General features: G+C 32.3%; 2 protein-coding genes and 1 long non-coding RNA gene across 3 annotated transcripts; all 3 read right to left on the reverse strand.

Moving 5' to 3' along the window:
• Positions 1-574: 574 nt before the first annotated feature.
• On the reverse strand, positions 575-1,874 carry LOC111708441 (endo-1,4-beta-xylanase B-like). The gene is made up of 4 exons (XM_023481819.1): positions 1,865-1,874; positions 1,617-1,766; positions 969-1,550; positions 575-927 (listed from the first exon to the last, which is right to left on the reverse strand). The coding sequence occupies exons 1-4, from the start codon at positions 1,872-1,874 to the stop codon at positions 575-577; spliced, it is 1,095 nt and encodes a 364-aa protein (XP_023337587.1).
• A 422-nt stretch (positions 1,875-2,296) lies between these two features.
• LOC111708442 (uncharacterized) lies at positions 2,297-19,203 on the reverse strand. The gene is made up of 19 exons (XM_023481820.1): positions 19,124-19,203; positions 16,575-16,723; positions 16,343-16,428; positions 15,705-15,799; positions 15,504-15,575; positions 13,067-13,159; positions 12,532-12,731; positions 12,369-12,464; positions 11,686-11,768; positions 9,949-10,033; positions 9,450-9,518; positions 7,245-7,319; positions 6,219-6,281; positions 5,933-5,985; positions 5,649-5,836; positions 4,703-4,771; positions 4,205-4,253; positions 2,893-2,982; positions 2,297-2,777 (listed from the first exon to the last, which is right to left on the reverse strand). Exons 1-19 carry the CDS (start codon positions 19,173-19,175, stop codon positions 2,660-2,662), a joined length of 1,785 nt encoding a protein of 594 aa, XP_023337588.1. The 5' UTR covers positions 19,176-19,203; the 3' UTR covers positions 2,297-2,659.
• A 777-nt stretch (positions 19,204-19,980) lies between these two features.
• On the reverse strand, positions 19,981-22,392 carry LOC111708449 (uncharacterized). The gene is made up of 4 exons (XR_002766671.1): positions 22,182-22,392; positions 21,923-21,989; positions 20,430-20,479; positions 19,981-20,043 (listed from the first exon to the last, which is right to left on the reverse strand). It is a non-coding gene; the product is annotated as an uncharacterized LOC111708449 (long non-coding RNA).
• Between the last annotated feature and the right edge of the window lie 12 nt (positions 22,393-22,404).

Genomic DNA, 22,404 nt, shown 5'->3' on the forward strand with positions numbered 1-22,404 from the left:
GAGTCTATGTGAAATGATCATTGGTCAATTATGAGACGAGCCTATTTCATAATTTGGTTTTCTCTTAACAATAATTTTAGTTTCTATAAAATGATATTCCAGGGCCCAACAGGTCATATAGCATAAATATGTGAAGTACACCTGCAGTATGGAAACAGTACAACAAAATGGCCGTTTTACACTTTTTTCTAGTAAATTCCTCTCTATATATATATTCTATTCTCTATGCCTACCGCCAGCTAGTTGTTTAGACCCACCACCAGCTGGTTCTTAAGACCTACTACCAGGTAGTTGTTTAGACCTACTACCAGCTAGTTGTTTACAAGTAGCACCAGAGCTGAAAACTTTAGAATGGGATATCCTTAATCCCGATCTGTTGACTCATCTGGAGATTAAATTCATGAGGAATACAAGCCATATTTAATCTGGAGATTAAGAAAAAGAATGGATTAAGCATTAATCCTGATATCCACCATTCTAAAGTTTTCAGCTCAGCTAGTTGTTTATACCAACCGCCAGCTAGTTCTTTATACCTACCGCTCGCTAGCTGTTTAGAACTACCGCCAGCTAGTTGTTAAGACCTACTGCCAGCTAGTTGTTTAGACCTACTACCAGCTAGTTGTTTAGACCTACCGCCAGCTAGTTGTTTAGACCTACCACCAGCTAGATGTTTAGACCTACCGCCAGCTATCTGTTTAGACCTACTGCCAGCTAGTTGTTTAGACCTACTGCCAGCTAGTTGTTTACACCTACTACCAGCTAGTTGTTTACACCTACTACAAGCTAGTTGTTTAGACCCACCGCCAGCTAGTTGTTTAGACCTACCGCCAGCTAGTTGTTTAGACCTACTACCAGCTAGTTGTTTAAACCCACCGGCAGCTAGTTGTTTAGACCCACCGCCAGCTAGTTGTTTAGACTTAACGCCAGCTAGTTGTTTAACCAACTACCAGCTAGTTGTTTAGACCCACCTCCAGCTAGTTGTTTAGACCCACCGCTAGCTAGTTGTTTAGACCCACCGCCAGCTACTTGTTTAGTCCCAACGCCAGATAGTTGTTTAGACATACTACCAGCTAGTTGTTTAGACCCACCGCCAGCTAGTTGTTTAGACATACCACCAGCCAGTTGTTTAGACCCACCGCCAGCTAGTTGTTTAGACCCACCGCCAGCTAGTTGTTCAGAATCACCTCCAGCTAGTTGTTTAGACCCACCGGCAGCTGGTTGTTTAGTCCCAATACCAGCTAGTTGTTTAGACCTACCGCCAGCAAGTTGTTTAGACCCACCACCAGCTAGTTGTTTAGACCCACCGCCAGCTAGTTGTTTAGACCCACCGCCAGCTAGTTGTTTAGACCCACCACCAGCTAGTTGTTTAGACCCACCGGCAGATAGTTGATTAGTCCCAACACCAGCTAGTTGTTTAGAATCACCTCCAGCTAGTTGTTTAGATTCACCGCCAGCTAGTTGTTCAGAATCACCTCCAGCTACTTGTTTAGACCCACCTGCAGCTAGTTGTTTAGATCCACCGCCAGCTAGTTGTTTACATCCACCTCCAGCTAGTTGTTTAGACCCACCGCCAGCAAGTTATTTAGTCCCAACACCAGGTAGTTGTTCAGAATCACCTCCAGCTAGTTGTTTAGACCCACCGACAGCTAGTTGTTTAGTCCCAACACCAGCTAGTTGTTTAGAACCACCACCAGCTAGTTGTTTAGACCCACCGGCAGCTAGTTGATTAGTCCCAACACCAGCTAGTTGTTCAGAATCACCTCCAGCTAGTTGTTTGGTTTAGACCCACCAAGTCCACACGCAAGCACAAAAGCACATAAGCAGCACACACATATACGGTGAATTTCAGTTTTTCTTTAATTACCCGGCCACATTTTTCTTAAAATTTAGCTTTTTTTAAATTGCATAATCAATACATTTTCAGAAATGCTAGGTTAATTATGTATTTTGAATCTATCTTTGTAAGTATTTTTAGACTATTTGCCCAGAATAATATAACCTGAATTCAAACTAAGAACCTTTCGTTAGAAAGGTTTTTAGTATTTGAATTCAGGATTATTAAATAAATTTTAATATTTTTTACTATATTGCAAAAAAATTATGCTTGAGTGTTTGCAGTTGCAATGAATTGTTTATGTAGTCTTATCTTTAAAGAATACATAATTAATAGCTTCAATAAAGGTTTGACAAAGAGTTTATTTATAGATATATTTGTCAAGCATAAATATAATATAATATAAAGACAATAATTATTCATGTAAAAAAATATTTGCTCTAGAACTCACTTTTGAAAAAAGAGATTTTTCCAGATTTTGTCAATTTTAATAATTTGTTCTTGTTTGCAAAAATGGGGAATGGGAATTTTAAAAAAAAACTATAAACATTATAAATGTTTTACTTTCAGATACTCCACAATCCTTAGTTGTTTAACATATTTTAGTGATTTATTTTTTACACTGTGGAAATATTTTTTACTCAGACAAACAATAGTTGCCAAAATGCTTTGCCGAAAATTTAAACCAATTTTTAAATTTTTAAATTTTGACTTAATAGTTTAATCCATAGAACTAAAATTTTCTCGTTTTGGTAACATAGGAAAACTAGAAGTAGCATTTCGGATTAATGTGAAACCTGTTAAAACTATTTTTCTGAAGGGTTTCTAAAATCTGCCATGATTAACCAAATGTTCTGGTGCTACTGAAGGTTTTCGAGATGATACAGCAGAGAATAAAGACAAAGGATTCCAAATACTGGATCTTCTACTCTCTTCTTTTTCCCTAAACAATGTATCGTATTTAAATCAAGTATTTATGGTTTTTTTGCTGTGTTTAAAATGCTTTGCCCAGCACTGGTAATAGTTCAATAATTCTGTTTATGTTTTTTTTCTGTCACCTAAAATTCTCATCTGGTTGCAGTGCAGCCATTTTATTTAACTCTGGTAGAGAAACATCATCTTGACTTGGCTTATTATTCATTTTAGACCTTAATAGAAATTTTGTCACTGAAATTCTTTGTATATACAAATCTTTATGGAACAAATTAATTCCAAGAGAGACCTCTCTTCTCTTTCCGCTCATATTGTACTTACCCAGAGCCCGGGATTTAAAAGCTTCGGCTTGGGTTGTATTTTCTTATACCCAACTGTAAGACCCAATCAATTAGGCCCAACTCTAATGACAGATTGTGTCAGGCGATTGACAGCTTCCCGATCTTATGCTGGACTTACGTTGTTAGAACCATGAAAATAAACCGGACCTTGGTTGGTTTTAGTGGAGAATAAGGCGCAATGTTGAGTATTATTGACATCAAAACCCAGAATGCGCCAATTGCAACCATGAAAATCCGCCAAATTTAATATTAAACTTTAGAATGAGATATCCTTAATCCTGATCTGTTAATTAATCTGGATATTAAATTCATGAGGACAACAAGCAATATTTAATCTGGAGATTAAGAAAAAGAGTGGATTAAGCATTAATCCACTCTTTTTCTTAATCTCCAGAGCTGAAAACTTTAGAATGGGATATCCTTAATCCTGATCGGTAATTAATCTGGAGATTAAAAATGAGAGAAGAACAAGCAATATTTAATCTCGAGATTAAGAAAAAGAGTGGATTAAGCATTAATCCCGATATCCACCATTCTAAAGTTTTCAGCTCAGATTAACATAATCTTGCAAGATTATCTTAAAAGTGTATGAAAAACGATTAAATTCAAATTAATATTTAATCATCTGAGAAACTGTAACAGCCAATCAGAGAAAAGCGGGCAACCAATGAGAGGACAGAAATATTCTCATTGGAGAAAACAATTAACGGATATCCAAGGAGAGAGAAAAAGAGTTGATTAAGGACTAAAATGAAAAGTTTCCACAGTTGATATTCGGATCAAGAAGTCAGGATTAAAGTTTATCCATTCTAAAGTTTTCAGCTCTGGTTTTAGAACTCAACTTTCTGGAAAAATAGATGCAACTTTAATCCGAAAGCCCAAGCCGTAAATAAGACACAATGACAACTAAGACCTGAGTCATATTTTATTGAATTTTTTAGAACTTGGTTAGGGTTTTCCATTTTTTTGTAAAAGAATATGAACTGAGTAGAATGTTATAATAATATTGGCCGCAATCGGATTGACATTTCTGCTGTTTTTTTTTCATGTTGTATTTCTTTAAATTTATTCAAATTTATATAAAAGTTTAAAGGACCTGATGTTATTTATTGGTGGAAGCTTCAAAGGAAAAGTGTGAAGTGCATCTGAAAATTGATTTTCCACGTCAATAAAGATAAAGGCAAGAACCTTTTAAGTTTTCAGTTGTCATATAAATATACTATATACAACATATATTATATAAATATATCCATGAAAATATTAATATAAATATTTATAGTTTTGATTCACATTAATATTTATTAACTAGAGCTTCTAGTCTGTAAATCATAGATTATTATAAAAAAAGTTACTAAAATTTTACAGTCATCTTTAATTTGCTGATAATTTCTTCCCACTATTCTGATATATAGTGAGAAAATTTAGCGGATATTAAAAACATGTTTTGTTGTTTCCTGAAAAAAAATTATGCTTTAATCTTTAAATATAAGTTTTAAGAATTACGGTGATATTACATTTTACAATTGCTATCATCTCTAAATTGTTGTATTCAATATTTTTTAAGAAACCATTTTTTGAATGAAAAAAAATATACCTAAGCTTTTACTTTGAAGTATTGCATCACCAGCTTGTCCTAGTCTCACCTCAACCAAAAATGAAGCAACTGTCATATTCACCATGTCACCCGGCAATAACTAAAGGTTTTGGGACAGACAGGAATTGCTTTGCATGTATAGAGACATTGTGTGGGTAGGAATTTTGTAGGTAAACTTCTTGTTCTCTGTGTTGCCAAAAATAAATCTAAAAATCTCAAATTAAAAAGTTTATCCTATTAGTAGAGATGGTATTGTGTTTCTTTTAAACAAACAAACTTTTAAAGAACAAACTTTCAAAAAGAGGATGCGGTTCAGGGAAAAAAAAACAATGGACTTAAACAAAATGGATCATTCAGAGAAATGAAAAAATTATCATTTTTTAAAAATTAATGAATTACAAAACAAAACCGTTATAAAATTTGTTGAACAAATTTTTAAAAAAACAATAGTTTTACAAAACAGACAAATTTTTGAAAAAAAACAACCTTTATTTTGAACAAATGATTTTATTTAACGAACGTTTTTACTGAACAAACAATTCTACTGATAATAGTTCAGTGAGAAAATGTACGAAATAGAAGGAAAATGAAAGATAATCTTAAGAAAGAACGAAATCAATTTTTTTAATGATTAAAAAAAAAGATGGGTCGTCACAAGTGTTGAACAAATAAAATAAAATAAAGTCTTTACCAATTAGATCAATATTTAAGAAGTAAAGGACTTTCAATATCTTTTTTTATATGCAAATTATAATATGTTCGGCTATTTAGATAAGGTTTTTTGTTCTCTTCCAGAAACAATGTTTTGAAAAAAATAACAAACAAAAACTTTTTGAGTAAATTATCCTTTTTTTGGTAAGTGTCTTGAAAGCCCTCAATGTTCCAAAAACCGGATGAAATCTTACGGTTTTAGATTATTGGTGAAATGATTTAGTGACATGGTTTCCTATGGGTATAATCATCTTTATCCCCTTTATCTTTGGAGACTTTGCAGCATAGATTTCCATTTTGTAGAATCCAGCATTATTTGGGCTTATTATTGTAAATAATGTTTCTTTTTTTTTCACCAAAGTGTGAACTCCCCTTGACAGTGCCGCTTCTTCTTGTATTACAGAACCAGGTAAAGGATTTTTTCTAAACAAATTGATATAATGTTTGGTAAAATATGAACTAGCACATATCTTCTGAACACTGAAAAACATTCTATGAATTCAACAATTCGTGTGATACCTGGATATAATATAAAGTGTTCCAATCTTTGTATCTTCAATAATCTCATTTCCCTAAAGAATTACATTAAAAAATTATTGATGCCTTTCTACTATACTTAAGATACAAATTACAAAATGAAAAAGGCACTTAAATCCTAAAAATTGTGTACTAAAACAGGAAATAGGAATTAATTGTGAATCGGTTGATATTTTACACTTAGCCATTATGTAAGAAAATAAGTAATTGGTCGTTTCCATAACTAGATTTTCACCTTTTTTCACAATTTTCTTTGATTAATTCTAACCTTGTTATCATATAAATGGGCAGAAGCCATCAAAGGGATTCGATGCAAGAATTTGAAAGAGACCTAGATAGATTAGATCAAGGTACTATAATGCAAGGAAAGTTAATTGCAGTTGCGTATACTCTGCGTACATATTGAAACCAGTTCTCTCTGGGCGGAAGTTGTAAACAAGAATAGATGCATCAGTGTTCGTTTATTATCCAAGGAGGTTAAAGCATTTAATTTTGATAATTTTGATAATTCACAAAATAGTTTCCTATGAACAGAATGTTTCATAGAATATTTTTGTGAAAAATGGATTCCATGTCAGGCTGTGACATCCGTCTTGTGTTTACTTTTCCGCCCAAATACAGTCCACTGCAGTACAAAAAAATGTGTACACCTCAGAAATAACTTTCCTTGCATTAGTAACTTGGATAAGACCATGTTATAAAGGTTTACAAGAATTGCTATTTTAGCTCAAGAATTCCAGTCAGGAAACAAGACCTTTTTCCTTTAGTTTAATTGCAGCTTTCTCAACATTGATACTTAACCCTGAGAATACTGTTTATAAGGTTATTAATATTTAATAAAAAACTTTTAACAATAGAAAAAATAATAGACAGATGTGTGGACAACAAAAAATAAAATTTTGGATTGAATACAACATACATACACTATTAAGAGTATTTGAGGCTTTTAATAGAAAATACTTACCAGTTGCTTGAAAATTACTGTATTGAGAACTTTTTACAACATAAAGTTGCTGTGTTTCAGACTCTTCCTATTCCAGTTTTAATGAACTCACTGTATGTATGTTACTATGTGTTTGTATGTATATAACATGCACCCCTCCCTGGTTAACATACAATTGGTGACCTCTCAATCAGATTTACTTATTAACACAGGCAAGAGTGCTGGATAAATTTTGAAATTCCATGTATCCCATGTAAATGTTGCAAGTATTCTTTTGGAAATTATTTATAAAAAGTGTTCTTAATCAATGTTGCTCTGTCTGTGAATTCATTGCATGTTATTATTACTTACTTTAGAACCTAGAGTCATTATTATACTTGATCCGTCCCATTTCCCAGGGTCCTCAACAACCAGAGTACAGCCCAACTAGACAAATCCTCAAAATTACTTGAAAATTCTGTAGATTTCTGTGAGTGTAACCCCTTTCGATTTCCCACATCTTTTGTTGTGGAGTATTTTTTTTAAGCCAACTCCAGTCGCGGATACAGTTGGGGGGTCAAGGGGTCAAGGGGTCAAAGTCCCCCCCCCCTTTGGAAAAAGGGGAGGTAAAGAGTTTATTTTGACCTCCCCTTTTCTGGAGACCAACTATAAGTTAGCTGTAGATTTTAAATTTTAACCAACGCTGTAAGAAATCGACTTTAATACTTTTCAATTTTAAAAATTAAGTTTATCAGAATTATCAGAATTGATTAGATTTAGTAACATTTCAGTTACATCAAAATGAAATTAGGTGTGTTAAATTTTGAAACATTTTTCAGAAATTTTACAAAAGCAAAATTGTATTCTAGTTGGAATTCTTATTGCCTGGTTTAAAACTAAAAAACTTATAAAAAAATAGCTTCCTGAAATTGAATATAATGATAAAAAATGTAAGAAAAACACTAATACAAATGAAAATTTAAATAAATTTTTGGCAAATTTAAATTGGTATTTTGAAACTGTGTTGTTTTCCTGAGACACTAATTTACTAGCTTTCCTTTTATATGTAAGTATTTTTCATGTCTGAATGCCTGAACAAAAAATTGTAAAGTACAGTTCTAAGGTGGCAATATTTTTACATATTTTAAGAGTAATTTGCTATTTTGAGCGCTTAGAATACTCAATCCCAAAACAAATTCCTTAAAAAACTGCATCCCATTCGCTATCAAGTTTTGTTTGGTGCTTCCCCCCCCCATCACAGTTTTATTGGGAGTTTGATTCCCCCCTTCACCTAGAGCTAGATACGCCCCTGGCCAACTCCCATCCAAGAACAATTCCGAGTTGGGAAAGGATGATGAATACAAACAATGTAGTTAAAATGTTCTACTATGAAAGGCTTTGCCTTATAGAGATTGAGACACCGTAGACTCCGGTTCATTTGTACCTTACTGACACGCATGCAGTCCAGGTACTAATGCAAGGAAAGTTAATTGCGGTTGTGCATACTCTGCGTACATATTGAAACCAGTTCTTTTTGGGCGTAATTTGTAAACAAGAATAGATGCATCAGTTTCGTTTAGTATTCGAGGAGGAGCAAAGCATTTAATTTTGATAATTCACATAATAGTTTCCTATGACCAGAATATTTCATCAAATATTTTTTTGAAAATTGATTACATGTCAGGCTGTGACATCCGTCTTCTGCTTACTTTTCCACCCAAAGACAGTACACTGCAGTACAAAAAATGCGTACACCTCTAAAATAACTTTCCTTGCATGATTACCTTGCATGCAGCTAAAGCAAATAGTATAGTATATGCAAGGAGAATTAAATAGAAGGAGGGGGCGATAGGGTTTTCGTACAGTTTACTGTGAGTTTTTGGACTGCTGAAGAACTAGTTTGTGCGTAACAACAATAACAAAGGCAGCCGATCTAATGTGAACAAACATGATCGAGTTAGTATACGGTGAATCTTCATCTAACGCCAGAGATGCGCCAGATGTCTGTTTATCATTTGTGTTATTCTTTACAATCTTTATTATTGTTGTTACGCAAAAAACTTGTTCTTCAGCAGTCCAAAAACGTCACAGCAAAGTTTACAGAAACCCTATTGCCCCCTCCTTCTATTCAATTCTCCTTGAGTATATGTATGTACACTGTACAGACTAAAGTATAGTATATATGTGTACACTGTACGGACTATAGTATAGTATATGTATGTACACTGTACAGACTAAAGTATAGTATATGTATGTACACTGTACACACTATAGTATAGTATATGTATGTACATTGTACACACTATAGTATAGTATCTGTATGTACACTGTACAGTAGAGACTATCAACGGATAAACAGGACAGTTGAATTGAATCACCCTCTTCCAATAAGAAGAATGAAGAGAAAAGGTTTGGTAATGGTTCATTATGAAAAGGTTTAGTAATGGTCCGTTATGAAAAGGTTTGGTAATGGTTCATTATGAAAAAATTTTGTTGATTTAATTCCATACTGATGTACAGATTGATTTAAGTCAATTCTAATTTTAAACAGAATTTTTAATTATGTTGAGGATTTTCCTTAAAATATTCTGAGTTGAAACCCCAAGCAGTATCATTCCTAGGCCAAGGCTGAATACTAGGGAGAACCTAAACAGAGAGAAAAAACTTAAAACTCTTAAAATTAATTTGCCTCTGCTTTAGACTTCTGTTTCATGACGCCTAAATTAATGCACATTACTGTACTGCTAAAACCTACAAAGTCTAATATTGTTTTCTAATTGAATCTGTCTCCTTTTTACCTAAATTGGTAGTAATCTAATAAATTTGATTTGATTGGCAATTGCATAGAAAAAGGCATTTTTTGCAGAAACAATATCAGCAAGATAAAATCATTTTTCCATTAAATAATTTTTTGATTACCTTCCACTTTAGTAAAAACCTGATGTTGAGATTAAATTAATTTCCCAAATAAGAAAAGTCTCGAGAAGAGTGAATATTACCTTATCCGCTTGGATTAGAAAAGAGCAGATGAGTTCCAATCTGGTAAATTCATCAACTAGAGAAGAGTGAATATTACCTTATCAGCTTGGATTAGAAAAGAGCAGATGAGTTCCAATCTGGTAAATTCATCAACTATCTGAGATTCAGGTTTGGCAAATAATCTAAATAAATAAAGGTAGTAGAAATCAATTACTCTGAGTTAGTTTGCTCTATTGCCATTTGCTCTTTCCCGCCAATTTCTCTGTGGGCCACTTGCTCTAAATGTTGTTAGCTTTGCATGAGTGTTTGTTAGAACAAATAATTTACTTTATATGTACATTGTAAACTAACACATCGCCTAAATTGGACATGTACCTAAAAAGACCTAAAATATACCTTTTGGCATTTTGATGAGCAATTTTAGAGCAAAAGTGTGTGGTCTATAAGGTTGTTAACCATTAATTTTAAAACCTCTATAAAATGTCATCTTCAACTTGAATCTCCTGTCGGAGACAGCCAAACCAAATTTTCAGCCCGCAATTCCCTTGTCCTCCTCCGACGGAGCTTAAAATATTTTCGTTGTTGTGAAATCATTAAAGTTAAGCAAAATATCTTCATAAGAAGCATTAGTGAATTTCGTTAAATATTCAACTGTAATTTTTCAGAAGTTAAAAAACGTATTTCAATACTGATCAACAAATAAGTCACCCCCGACCATACTTAAATAATTCGTAAGATTTTTTCTACTATTAACATTCATTATAACATTGTACAAGTAACCATGACCTATAATTTATGTTATTTTTTAGGAAATAAAGATTTTGTTATCGAATTTCTGAGACGGGGTTACTCTGTTGTGTGTGTATTTGAGCGGCCTATCGGGAAAGAATTGTCTGGGGATAATAAACATCCCCCACCAGAATCCTAACCGGCCTATTATCCTGATTTGTCTAGCGTGTTGCTGTTATCCGTCAACAAAGGTATAGAGCAAATATTTTGTGGTCAATGAGGAATAGAGCAAATTTTGTGGTCATTGAGGTATACAAATGTTGTGGTTTATAAGATATAGAGCAGATGTTGTGGTCTTTAAGATATAGAGCAGATGTTGTGGTATTTAGGTATTGAGAAAATGTTGCAGTCTATAAGGTATAGAGCAAATACCGTAGTCTATGGGGAATGTTGTGATTTATGAAATATAGAGCAAATGTTGTTGCCTATAGGTGTACGGTATAACGTGGTGGTCTATCCGGTTTAGAGCACATACTTTGGTCTATAACGTATAAAGGAGAATGGCCAATGTATATATATTTAGCAAATGGATTTAAAACACATGTTGTATAGGACTTAAACGAAATAAATTATTTCAGAGAGCAGGGTAGAGGCTATAGAAGGGCTTCGTTTTTTAATATTCAACAAAATATCATATATCAAAAATTCAAGTTGAATAAATTTTCACTGGAAAAAAAAATTCTAATGATTTATCAAAAACTATTTCTTTTCATAACATACATCAATACAATAAAGACAACTCTCGATTTATATTTTGATTTATATCAAGCTTTAAAACAGCATGGATTAACTTAAACATGGAAACAAAAAGAAGCAATCAATTTAAAAACCTTCGCTTTAATTACTTGTAATTAATTCGAAAAAAAACTTATTTACAGTCAAAACTTAAATAAAAAAGTTGTCTTCATTATATTGATTTAATCGCTTACTACTGTAGCTAGAAGGATATGTGGCTTTAGGAATAAATGATTAATTTCTAACAAAGATAAGAAAATCTAGAAACCCTAAGCAAAGTATGGAAATAAATCAATAATATTTTACCAACCTAAATATATATGAATCTATGATGGGAGGCTGGATTAGAAAAGTTGCTTTTGATCTGTTCTCGTTCTCGCATTGATAAGATTCCTTCATATAAAGAGTTATATGACCAAAGCTGAAAACTTTAGAATGTGATATCCTTAATCCCGATCTGATAATTAATCTGGAGATGAAATTCATGAGGACAACAAGCAAAATTTAATCTGGAGATTAAGAAAAAGGGTGGATCAAGCATTAATCCTGATATCCACCATTCTAAAGTTCCCAGCTCAGGCCTGATTAGTGATTAAACCTTAAACTATAAAGCAACTATGGGGAACACACTTTTCTGTGTTGGAAATAGACAAATTCTCTCAATTATCTTCATTGTCTCTGCTACCAAAATTTGCAAGTAACTTTAATAAAAAAAACTACAATTGGGAAAAAAGGATGTTTCCCCTATTCTTACTCAAATAAAGGTTTAGAGATAAAGTGATAAATCTGGCATCAAACTGGTGAGTCATTTAGAATTAATTACAAAGCCCCTTAAGTGTTTATCAAAATATTTTTGGAAAAGTAAACTCAGAAGTATTAAATTGATATTTTCTATTTGAAAAATTTCAGCTGCTGGATGGTTGAAAGATTGTCGTTGAGGTTTAGTTCTTACAAAAAGTAAATTTAAAATAAAAAATGTTTTCAAATGATTACCCTGTAGTGAACTACTATTGAGCTTAATATTTCAATTTTGTCATTGTTGTAGATTATCCACGGACAGCTGACATCTGTCAATAGTTTTAGCTTCATCTAAACAGAAGGATTGATATTAAATTATGTATACAACATCCACTTCGATCTTTTATCTTGTAAGTACCTGGAAGAATTCTGATGTAAGGAAAGGAAGTGCGTTGAATTGTTGCAAAGATATTGGTTGAGCCAGCAGCTGCCAGATATGATAGTCTGAGTCCAGCGGATGGTAGGGTAGGTGAGAATAGATCAGCTGATTAGGGTCCGTTAGGAAATAGAACTCATCTTGGGATTGAGTGAATTCTCCAGTGGTGTGATCATAACTTCCTGTAAATAATCCTTTGAAATACTTGATTTAGACGTCTCTATTTTAAGATACTGTTGACATAGTTCCAAGTCCCAATCCAGTTAAAGAACGTAATATTGGCAACCCTGCCTTTATAAGGATGTCTATTATATATGCAAATATATAGAACATGTTATTACCCAAGAAAAGTCTGAAGACAATATGGGTATAATACAATTATACATCCATTTTTTCTTTTTTAAATAATCGAAAGAAGTGCAATGTCTATCAATTGAACAAACAGTTAACATTTTTAACAATTATTGCAATTTCATGTTAATATTATATTATAATCCTATTTTTGTAATATAAATACCAGCTCCAAAGGTAGGATCAACCAATCTCCAGGAGCCATCAATATAAACTCCACACCAAGCATGGACCTCACTATTCTCATCAAACTCATCTCCTGAACAATATTAAAAAGTTACTCAGGAACACCGGTTAAAATTTGAATCACTAGACTACGTATGTGTAATGTGAATTGTACAACTTGCTCTATTGCCTTCAAGATTGACTTCAAATGACTGAAGTTTCTTCAATTTCAAAATTAAAGAGTGGTCCAATACATCAAACAAACTGCAGTTTATGCTGTTTCTGAGTATTTTTAGTCAGTATCGGAAATATTTTAACGAACAGAGAAACTTTTGAGGTATAATGGAATTAATTCCGTCAAAAAAAACTCCATTAAAGTTGTAAACATTAACATTAAAATGTCTGCATTAGTGATTTAAGTTCATTCTAAATTACGGTATTAATTCTTAATAAAATATTTTGCTCTACATATCTATCTATATTGTGGCATGCAATTTAAGTATTGAAGTTTCACTCCATTTAGGAGCTTTTCTGGCTGGACTTGAACGTTAATATTTTGGTAGAAACATTGAGGTTTTAAAGTTATCTTTACAAACTAAACTAATCAAACGGGTTGTATACATGTTCATTGACTTAAAAAATTTCAGACTCAGCCAATAGGGATGCAGTAAAGTTAAGTAAAATTGGGGGGGGGGACCCCGAAAAATGGCCCACAGCCTGTCCTCCCTATGTACTCTATAGAGATAAGATTTATTCATAAAGTATAAAAACTAAAAAGAAAGCCATGTTTATAAATAATACGGTAAAGGAGTTGAATCTTTGCCACAAAAACCTTGTATCTTTTCAGCCTAATGTCGTAGACCTTTGATATTTCAAACTATGAATTCTGGTAGATCAAATAATCTAATTTTGAAATATTAAAGGCTCATCTAGTTGCAAAGATATTAGGATTTGAAAATTTGACTTTGTGGCAAAGACTCAATTCCTTTAAGCTATTTCTTACAAGTCTGTTAGCATTCAATTAACTGAATGAATTTTCATCTATTTTAAGGGCTGTGTACACGTTTGTTTTATTATGTGTTTTCTACTTCATATGTAAAGTGACTTATGCACTTTTACGACAGGAAAACATGAAGGAATTGTCAGAATTATAAACTATGAAGCCACACGACAAGATCTCCCTCATTATTAAATAGATGAAGGTTAAATTTAAGGGAAGCGTTGTAAATTGGGCATTGAAATCTTTGCCACTTGTACAGTACTAATTAAAACTTTTTTGATGATTCCAACGTTTCAAATTTTAAACCTTAAAATGTATTTTAATCCTATTTATTATGAAAATTTCTATGATATTTTTATTTAGTATTATTTTTTCATCAAACAAAATTTAGATCTTTATAAATGACATTTTTATTTCATGAATTCTTTATTCATACGAAACTTGATAACTGTTTTAACTTTAAAGTGTTTTACTTCGAACTCTCTAATTACGCCGGAATTCATTATGCACTTTTTGCAAATTGACATTAAGTGCATTTTAGATTAAAATTGCAATTTTCTAAGTGCTGCATAGGGATGGGCAGTTTTGACATTTTGAAAAACGTTTCGGTTTGTTAACAATGAAAAAATCTCAAAACAAAAACGAAAACTATTGTTTTTGAAAGGGATGAAACTAAGTTATGATACTTTTAAGAAGAAAAATGATCGTACCAGAAACGATAGCTTTCAAAAATGAAAAAAGAGGTCGTGTTGGAATGAAAACGATCGTTTTGGAATGAAAACGATTGTCTTTGATTAAGAACGATCGGTTTGGAAACAATCGTTTAGAAATAAAACCGATTGTTTTGGAAAGAAAACGATCTTTTTGAAATGAAAACGATCGTTTCTGAAAAAAACCGACAAATATAGCATATTTGAAGGAAAATTAATAATGTGAATCTACACACCTTGCTTGAAGGAGAACATATTTTAAAATTTAACAAAAACCATCCTTTTTGCTTCAAAACTATAATTTTGTCATTTCGTTTTTCGTTTTAAAAAGCTTAAAACTAAGGTTTAACAATTCGACTTTTCTGAAAACGAATGCTAGTTAAATTTAAAAACTCCAATCGTTTTTGAACACAATGCGCCTCCCTAGCTGCGCTGCGCAACCCTTTCCACTAATTAGTAAATTATTATTAAACAATGTGATCTATTAGAAAATTATTATTAGAAAACGTGATCTATTAGAAAATTAATATATTCTCCTTCCCTTCTTTTATTTTATATTTATGTAAAATCGGAATTTTTTTCTTCTTTTTTTCTATCCTATTAAAATTTCAAAATCAAATGAATCCTAATTGCTCTGTTAAAGAACACAAGCCTGGCTGCCTGAATCCTGGTGTAAGTATAAACTCTGTAATCTTGTATGTTCTACGATTTTAAATCGTTGTGGTTACCTGGTTTAAAATCTGTTTTCCTGGCAAATCCTTGAATACTCTGGTTCTTAATATCTGCTAGTGTACACATTTCTAAATATTTCCCGCATTTTTTACAAAATAGCATTAAAACTTAAGATGTGATGTTGAGATTTAGTTTCAACATATCAAAGACCACACAAATTATATTCAGATTTTGTAAAATTGAAAAAGATTATAAACCTGTGAATAGTTTGACATAATGGCGGCAAACGCCAGCTTTCTTCATGAGAATATCAGCTGTTTCAAGGTCGTCTTCCATATAGCCAGGATCATATCTAGATATTTTACTGTTTATTTTAGTTATTTTGTTTACAAGTTTCAGATCATTTGATGAAGGAATCTAGTATTTGGTTGGTTATAAACTTTGATTTAGAATTTTTAGAAAAAGGGTTTAAATTTTAGATTTAGATTTTCATAATAATTGTTTCATGCACTATGTATTTTTTATTGTGAGTTTTTTCTAAAAATTGTCAAATGAAATTGAAAGTTGACTGACTAAGCCTATATTTCTTCATAACAATTAATTAATTCAGAATACCCATTACGCCATAATTTGATCAAAAAAGTGGAAGAAAACTTCGTTTTTTGACTCGAAAAGTGTTTATTTCTGATAATTTCTCCACAGTCTCTTAAAAGGGAGAAATGCGCAAGCAACTTTTGCAGACAAACCACAAATGAATATAAACTGCTAAAAAAAACTTTTAAAAAACCTTAGATACCTAATTCATAGCTTTTATGCGTACCATTGTAAATCACGTATTGCAATCTTTGCATGGAGGGTCAAACTTACCGCCCCTTTAAGTGTTAAATAGGTTAACCTGATATTCCTAGTGATCCAGGTATAGAATGACCGGACAGCGATCAGTTCTCGTTTACTTCTATATTTAGGAACCTGTTCAACCACCTACATATAGAGATTGAATGCACTTTTAGATTTATAGATATTGCTTTTGAAATTGTTGTTTTATAAAGGAGATAAAAGTAAAAATAAAAAATAAACAATTTTGTTAAAAAACACATTTTTTTATTTCATTAAATTGTTAACCTTACCTCTAACAAATACTTAACAAGTTTCTGAATATTTTTAACTGATTTGCTTTCTATCTCTTGAACATGATCATCCACTAGGTGGAAGAGGGGCTGACCCTCAGGACCCAGGTAAACATCCTTGGGGTCAACCGGGGGAACCACACCATAACCTGGAGGAGAGGGTGTTTATCATTATATAGTTTAGTGGAGACACACTGTAATAATTAAATTGGGTTGGTAGGGACATCCTGTAAATATATAAGGGTATTACCATATTTATATATAAATATATGTAATAGATATAGTAGCAAACCTGAATACACCTAGATATATTATGTTGTACATTATCTGTAAACCTAATTATGCTTGTAAATAACTGTGTAAAACCTATCAGTCCTTAAACCTAACTACGCTTGTAAATAATTGCCTAAAACTTGTATTTACATTCATTAATCAAACCTGTACCAAAGAACTAAAAATAAATGTTAGTTGGAATAATACTCCGCTTGATTACGGTGTTAGAGTATAATATATCCTTGTGTAGTGAACAAGACAGATTTAAGTTGTATCTTGTAAGACAGATACAGAGATCTAGTTGTATCTGAGCAATACATACTAAAGAATACAACAGCGTCTTATCTGGATTAATAGAGATTGAGAATTATAGAGCACTAGTTGTATCTGAGCAATATATACTAAAGAATACAACAGCGTCTTATCTGGATTAATAGAGATTGAGTATTATAGAGAACTAGTTGTATCTGAGCAATACATACTAAAGAATACAACAGCGTCTTATCTGGACTGATAGAGATTGAGTATTATAGAGCACTAGCTGTATCTGAGCAATACATACTAAAGAATACAACAGCGTCTTATCTGGATTGATATAGATTGATTATTATAGAGAGCTAGCTGTATCCGAGCAATATATACTAAAGAATACAACAGCGTCTTATCTNTGTCAGTTTTAACAAAAAAAAATAACATTTGTAAAATTTCTTTTCTAAGAATTAAGAAACATTTAAAAAATATAACTTTTAAAGAAGAATGTGTTAAACCTATTGATTATTATAGAGCACTAGTTGTATCTGAGCAGTATTTACTAAAGAATACAACAGCGTCTTATCTGGATTGATGGAGATTGAGTATTATAGAGAGCTAGCTGTATCCGAGCAATACATACTAAAGAATACAACATCGTCAAATCTGGATTGATAGAGATTGAGAATTATAGAGATCTAGTTGTATCTGAGCAATACATAATAAAGAATACAACAGCGTCTTATCTGGATTAATAGAGATTGAGAATTATAGAGAACTAGCTGTATCTGAGCAGTATTTACTAAAGAATTCAACAGCGTCTTATCTGGAATTGACAGAGATTGAGTATTATAGAGAGCTAGCTGTATCCGAGCAATATATACTAAAGAATACAACAGCATCTTATCTGGATTCATAGAGATTGAGTATTATAGAGAACTAGTTGTATCTGAGCAATACATAATAAAGAATACAACAGCGTCATATCTGGATTAATAGAGATTGAGTATTATAGAGAGCTAGCTGTATCCGAGCAATATATACTAAAGAATACAACAGCATCTTATCTGGATTGATAGAGATTGAGTATTATAGAGAACTAGTTGTATCTGAGCAATACATAATAAAGAATACAACAGCGTCATATCTGGATTGATAGAGATTGAGTATTATAGAGAGCTAGCTGTATCCTAGCAATATATACTAAAGAATACAACAGCATCTTATCTGGATTGATAGAGATTGAGTATTATAGAGAACTTATAGTTGTATCTGAGCAATACATAATAAAGAATACAACAGCGTCATATCTGGATTAATAGAGATTGAGTATTTTAGCTAACAGTCAGCAGGAGTTATATCTTGAAAGACAGATACATATTAAAGAATACAACAGTGTCGTGCCTGGATTGATACAAACTGGGTATTATTTATCGGACAAGCGAGTTCGAGAGCAAGTTATATCTGTGGGATACATATTGAGATTACAGAAGGTCGTACCTGGATTGGTACTGATCTAACTAAATTTATTGGAACAGGGCATTTACTACATATTTATGTATATGTATATAAATACTATTACCATATTTTGTGTGACAACCTGTATATATGTTAATATTACCATGCTTTGTGGGACACCCTGTATATATAGTAGTATTACCATGTTTTGTGGGACATCTTGTATAATATATTGTATTACCAAGTTTTTTAAGGACACCCTGTATATATAGTTGTATTACCATGTTTTGTGGGACATCTTGTATAATATATTGTATTACCAAGTTTGTTAAAGATTAATTAACTGATCGGAATTAAGGATATCACATTCTAAAGTTTTCAGCTCTGATAACATTAATCAGCTAAATCCATTTCCATTTGAGAACATATTTCCTGCATAGTTTTGGTCATTTTGGAGCCATTCTTGGGTTTCTTCCTGGTTACTTGTTTCAGAAGATTTCCAAATTTTGATTTAAGAACTCAGTATAACCGCGCGGGAATTTTTTTTGCCTTAAAAACTGAATAATTACCGTTCATGGCGGCAATATTAACTTCACTCTCTGTTTGTACACCAGCGTCCATCTTGGAACCAGAGTTTTCATCAGACGTCTTAAATAGTATTTTTTTGCCATTTTTATAAAAAAATGGAAAAAAATAATTTGAAGACAAATATTTTCGAATTGTTTTTAGCCTATAACACCCAAAGAGATCATTCTCTGTTCTGTGATAACACCCCCCGGCCACCCATGAGTGTCCACAAAAATTTCAGTTCAATCGGTCCAGGCGTTTGGCCGGCTATAGGCAACATATATGTATTAATGTCTTGTTTTTATATAGATACTAGCTGAAAGGCAAGCCTTGCCCGTGAAAAAAAAATTGGAAAAAATTTGGAAAAAAAAGTTTGCAAACAAAAACAAAAATTTTCGAGTTTTTTTTAACCTATAACACACAAAGAGAATATTCTCTTCTGTGATAACACCCCCCGGCCACCCATGAGTGTCCACAAAAAAAATCAGCCCATTCGATCCAGCCGTTTGGCCGGCTATAAGCAACATATATAGTCTTGTTTCACTATAAAGATTTAAACTGGTGGTGGATTGTTAGTATTTTTCGACGATGGATGAACAACTTTTAGAAATAAAAATGATAGATTTATTTTTTATGTGATTATGAATAGCACATAGTACTGTATCTACTTATTTCTCAGTAATTATAGTTTTTTTCCAGACTATTAATTCTAAGATTTGTCAGTTTTAACAAAAAAAAATAACATTTGTAAAATTTCTTTTCTAAGAATTAAGAAACATTCAAAAAATATAACTTTTTAAGAAGAATGTATTAAACCTATTGACCTTGGCGTCTGAAAACTGTTTCTTGCTGGGGGGGGGGGGGAAGACTTAGCTGTATATTTTCTTAATGATTCATCCAGGTCATCATCAAGGTGGAGGGACTAAACATTCAAATTTATGAACTAATCAATGATTCAAAATTATATCTTAAAAAGAGTTTAATAACAAACACTGTTTTAAGCGACTTATAGGCAAAGAGAATAGAATATATATTAGAGGGGAATTTACTAGAAAAAAGTGTAAAACGGCCATTTTGTTGTACTGTTTCAATACTGCAGGTGTACTTCAGGAACATACTGTATTAATGTACTCTACTGCATATAATTTGTGAACATTTACATGATTTGTACACTTTGAACTCCCTTTCAGGATGAAAGGGACTGAAAAAAATCATACCGAGAGATTCTCTAAATTCCCCTCTAATATCTATTCTATTCTTTTATAGGAGAACATTTTGTAATCTAAAAAAAAAATAAAAAGATTTTACCTTATGTTGTCCTAGTCCGACAGGGGTAGACTGCCCTCCTGTATCAGAACCTAAAATACAATAAAATTCTAAAAAAGTTTTTTGTGAAAACCATTAACATCTCACGTACACACTTGTTATGTTTCCAATAAACAGACAGCGTAAATTGTTGTCTGTAGTGCTTGGCAAAGTTTCGTTAACAAAACTGAGGTTTTAGAAAATAAACGAAAGAGTTCGTTAACGCGTTAGGACTGTAATAATGGTTGTTGAAAGTTTTTCCGTTAATACCGTTAAAAAAATCGAGATCGTTAACTTACAGTAACTTTAATAAAAACGGAAAATACCGTTAACAAAACCAAGTTTCATTCCTACTCTCTAAAACTGACAGCTACCTGAGATTTTATTTTCGAACGGTTTAAACTAAACGTTAACGAAACGGCCTGACACGATGAAACGTGTCCAGCCCTAAGTCTGTTTTTGAGTTTAACGTTACAATGTTTTCAAGAATGCACCATGAACTCTAAAATTATATTCATGACATCGAAATTATAGATAGAGAATATTAGGAAATATAATTTAGCTCAACATCTACAGAATGCAAATTACAGCTTTTCTAGCAGGCAACCCGCATTAACAAACTAAATCAAAAAAGATTAAAGAAGCCGATCTCCAAGAAGTCCGTTGATTTCCGTGTTATTTTGACATCCTGAACTCACTAGAATTTTCGTAACGACTAGGGGATGGTTCATTTTGTAAAGTGCATGTCCTGATGCCTAATTTAAAGAATTTAAACGGAGTTGCTGAACTGGTGAAAACTGTTTTCAATTGAGCGCCGGTTCAAGTTTCGAAACACTGAATACAATTTCAAGTGAAACCAACCATGTTTAAGCCACGTCTCTAATTTGAAATTTGGCTCAAATTCTTTAAATTTGGCCCTTTTTTGGTTAACATAGTCTGTTTGTGTAATGTAGGTTTTTTTACATGATCAAAAAAACGATAGTTTTTGTTTATTTTTATTTTTTCCAAAATCTATCGTTTCGTTTTTACAAAAAGCAAACGTTTTTGAAAATGAACCACTTGATTTAAACTTTCAAAACACTTTTGAAAACGATAGTTTTTTTCGATAATGAATCTGAGTTTTATATCAAATAATTTCATTTTTCTTTTCTGGAAGATAGGTTATGGATGTTGTCTTTATTGGTTTGTTCTTATCGAGACAAATAACCGTAACATTTATTCTCTCTTTAAAAAGTTGTTTATGAATGTTAAAGAATAGTCATTGTTAAAGGTTGTTAATAAAAAACAATCATTTTAGAAAACCACCGTTTTTAAAAAACGATATTTTTTTAAGATGATCGTTTTCAAAAATGATCGTTTCGTTTTTCATTTTTTCTTCATTGTTTAAAAAGGGATCGTTAACGATTGTTAAGAAAGGATCTTCGTTAGCAGTCGTAAACAAAGGGTCATTTTCAAAAACTACCGTTTCATACATACACTGTAGATCAGAATGTTACCTGGAGCTGCAGCTAGTGCTCTAAGCGCACCAAGGTCAACCTGCTGACCTGCATCCATCTCAGCTACCTGGAAACAAATCTAGACTGGCTAAATTGTCATTAATCACACGATTGTAGATTTCTGAAATTATGGCAGGCAAGAACATGGACAAGATGTGTCTCATTCCGTACAAAAACTACGCCATTTTCTGAGAGATACGACTTTAAAGGTTAAATTATTTTCAAATGATGCCACATTAAAAAAGGAAAATATTTTGACCTGGTATACTTGAGTTGCTATGCTGTGAACATCTACACCTCCTCCTAGAGATGTCCATCGTTATTGCGAACGAAATTTTTTCTTTGAACGAACAACATTTTTCATGAACAATGTTGGGGATCTGTACAATTGTCGAGCAATAAGAAAACATTTAGTATTGGAAGAGAAATAAAAACCATAATTTTTTTAATTTTACTGAATGACAGATTTTGTTGAAGGGAAG

This window comes from Eurytemora carolleeae, unplaced genomic scaffold (assembly GCF_000591075.1).
Source record: "Eurytemora carolleeae unplaced genomic scaffold, Eaff_2.0 scaffold629, whole genome shotgun sequence".
NCBI lineage: Eukaryota > Metazoa > Arthropoda > Copepoda > Calanoida > Temoridae > Eurytemora > Eurytemora carolleeae.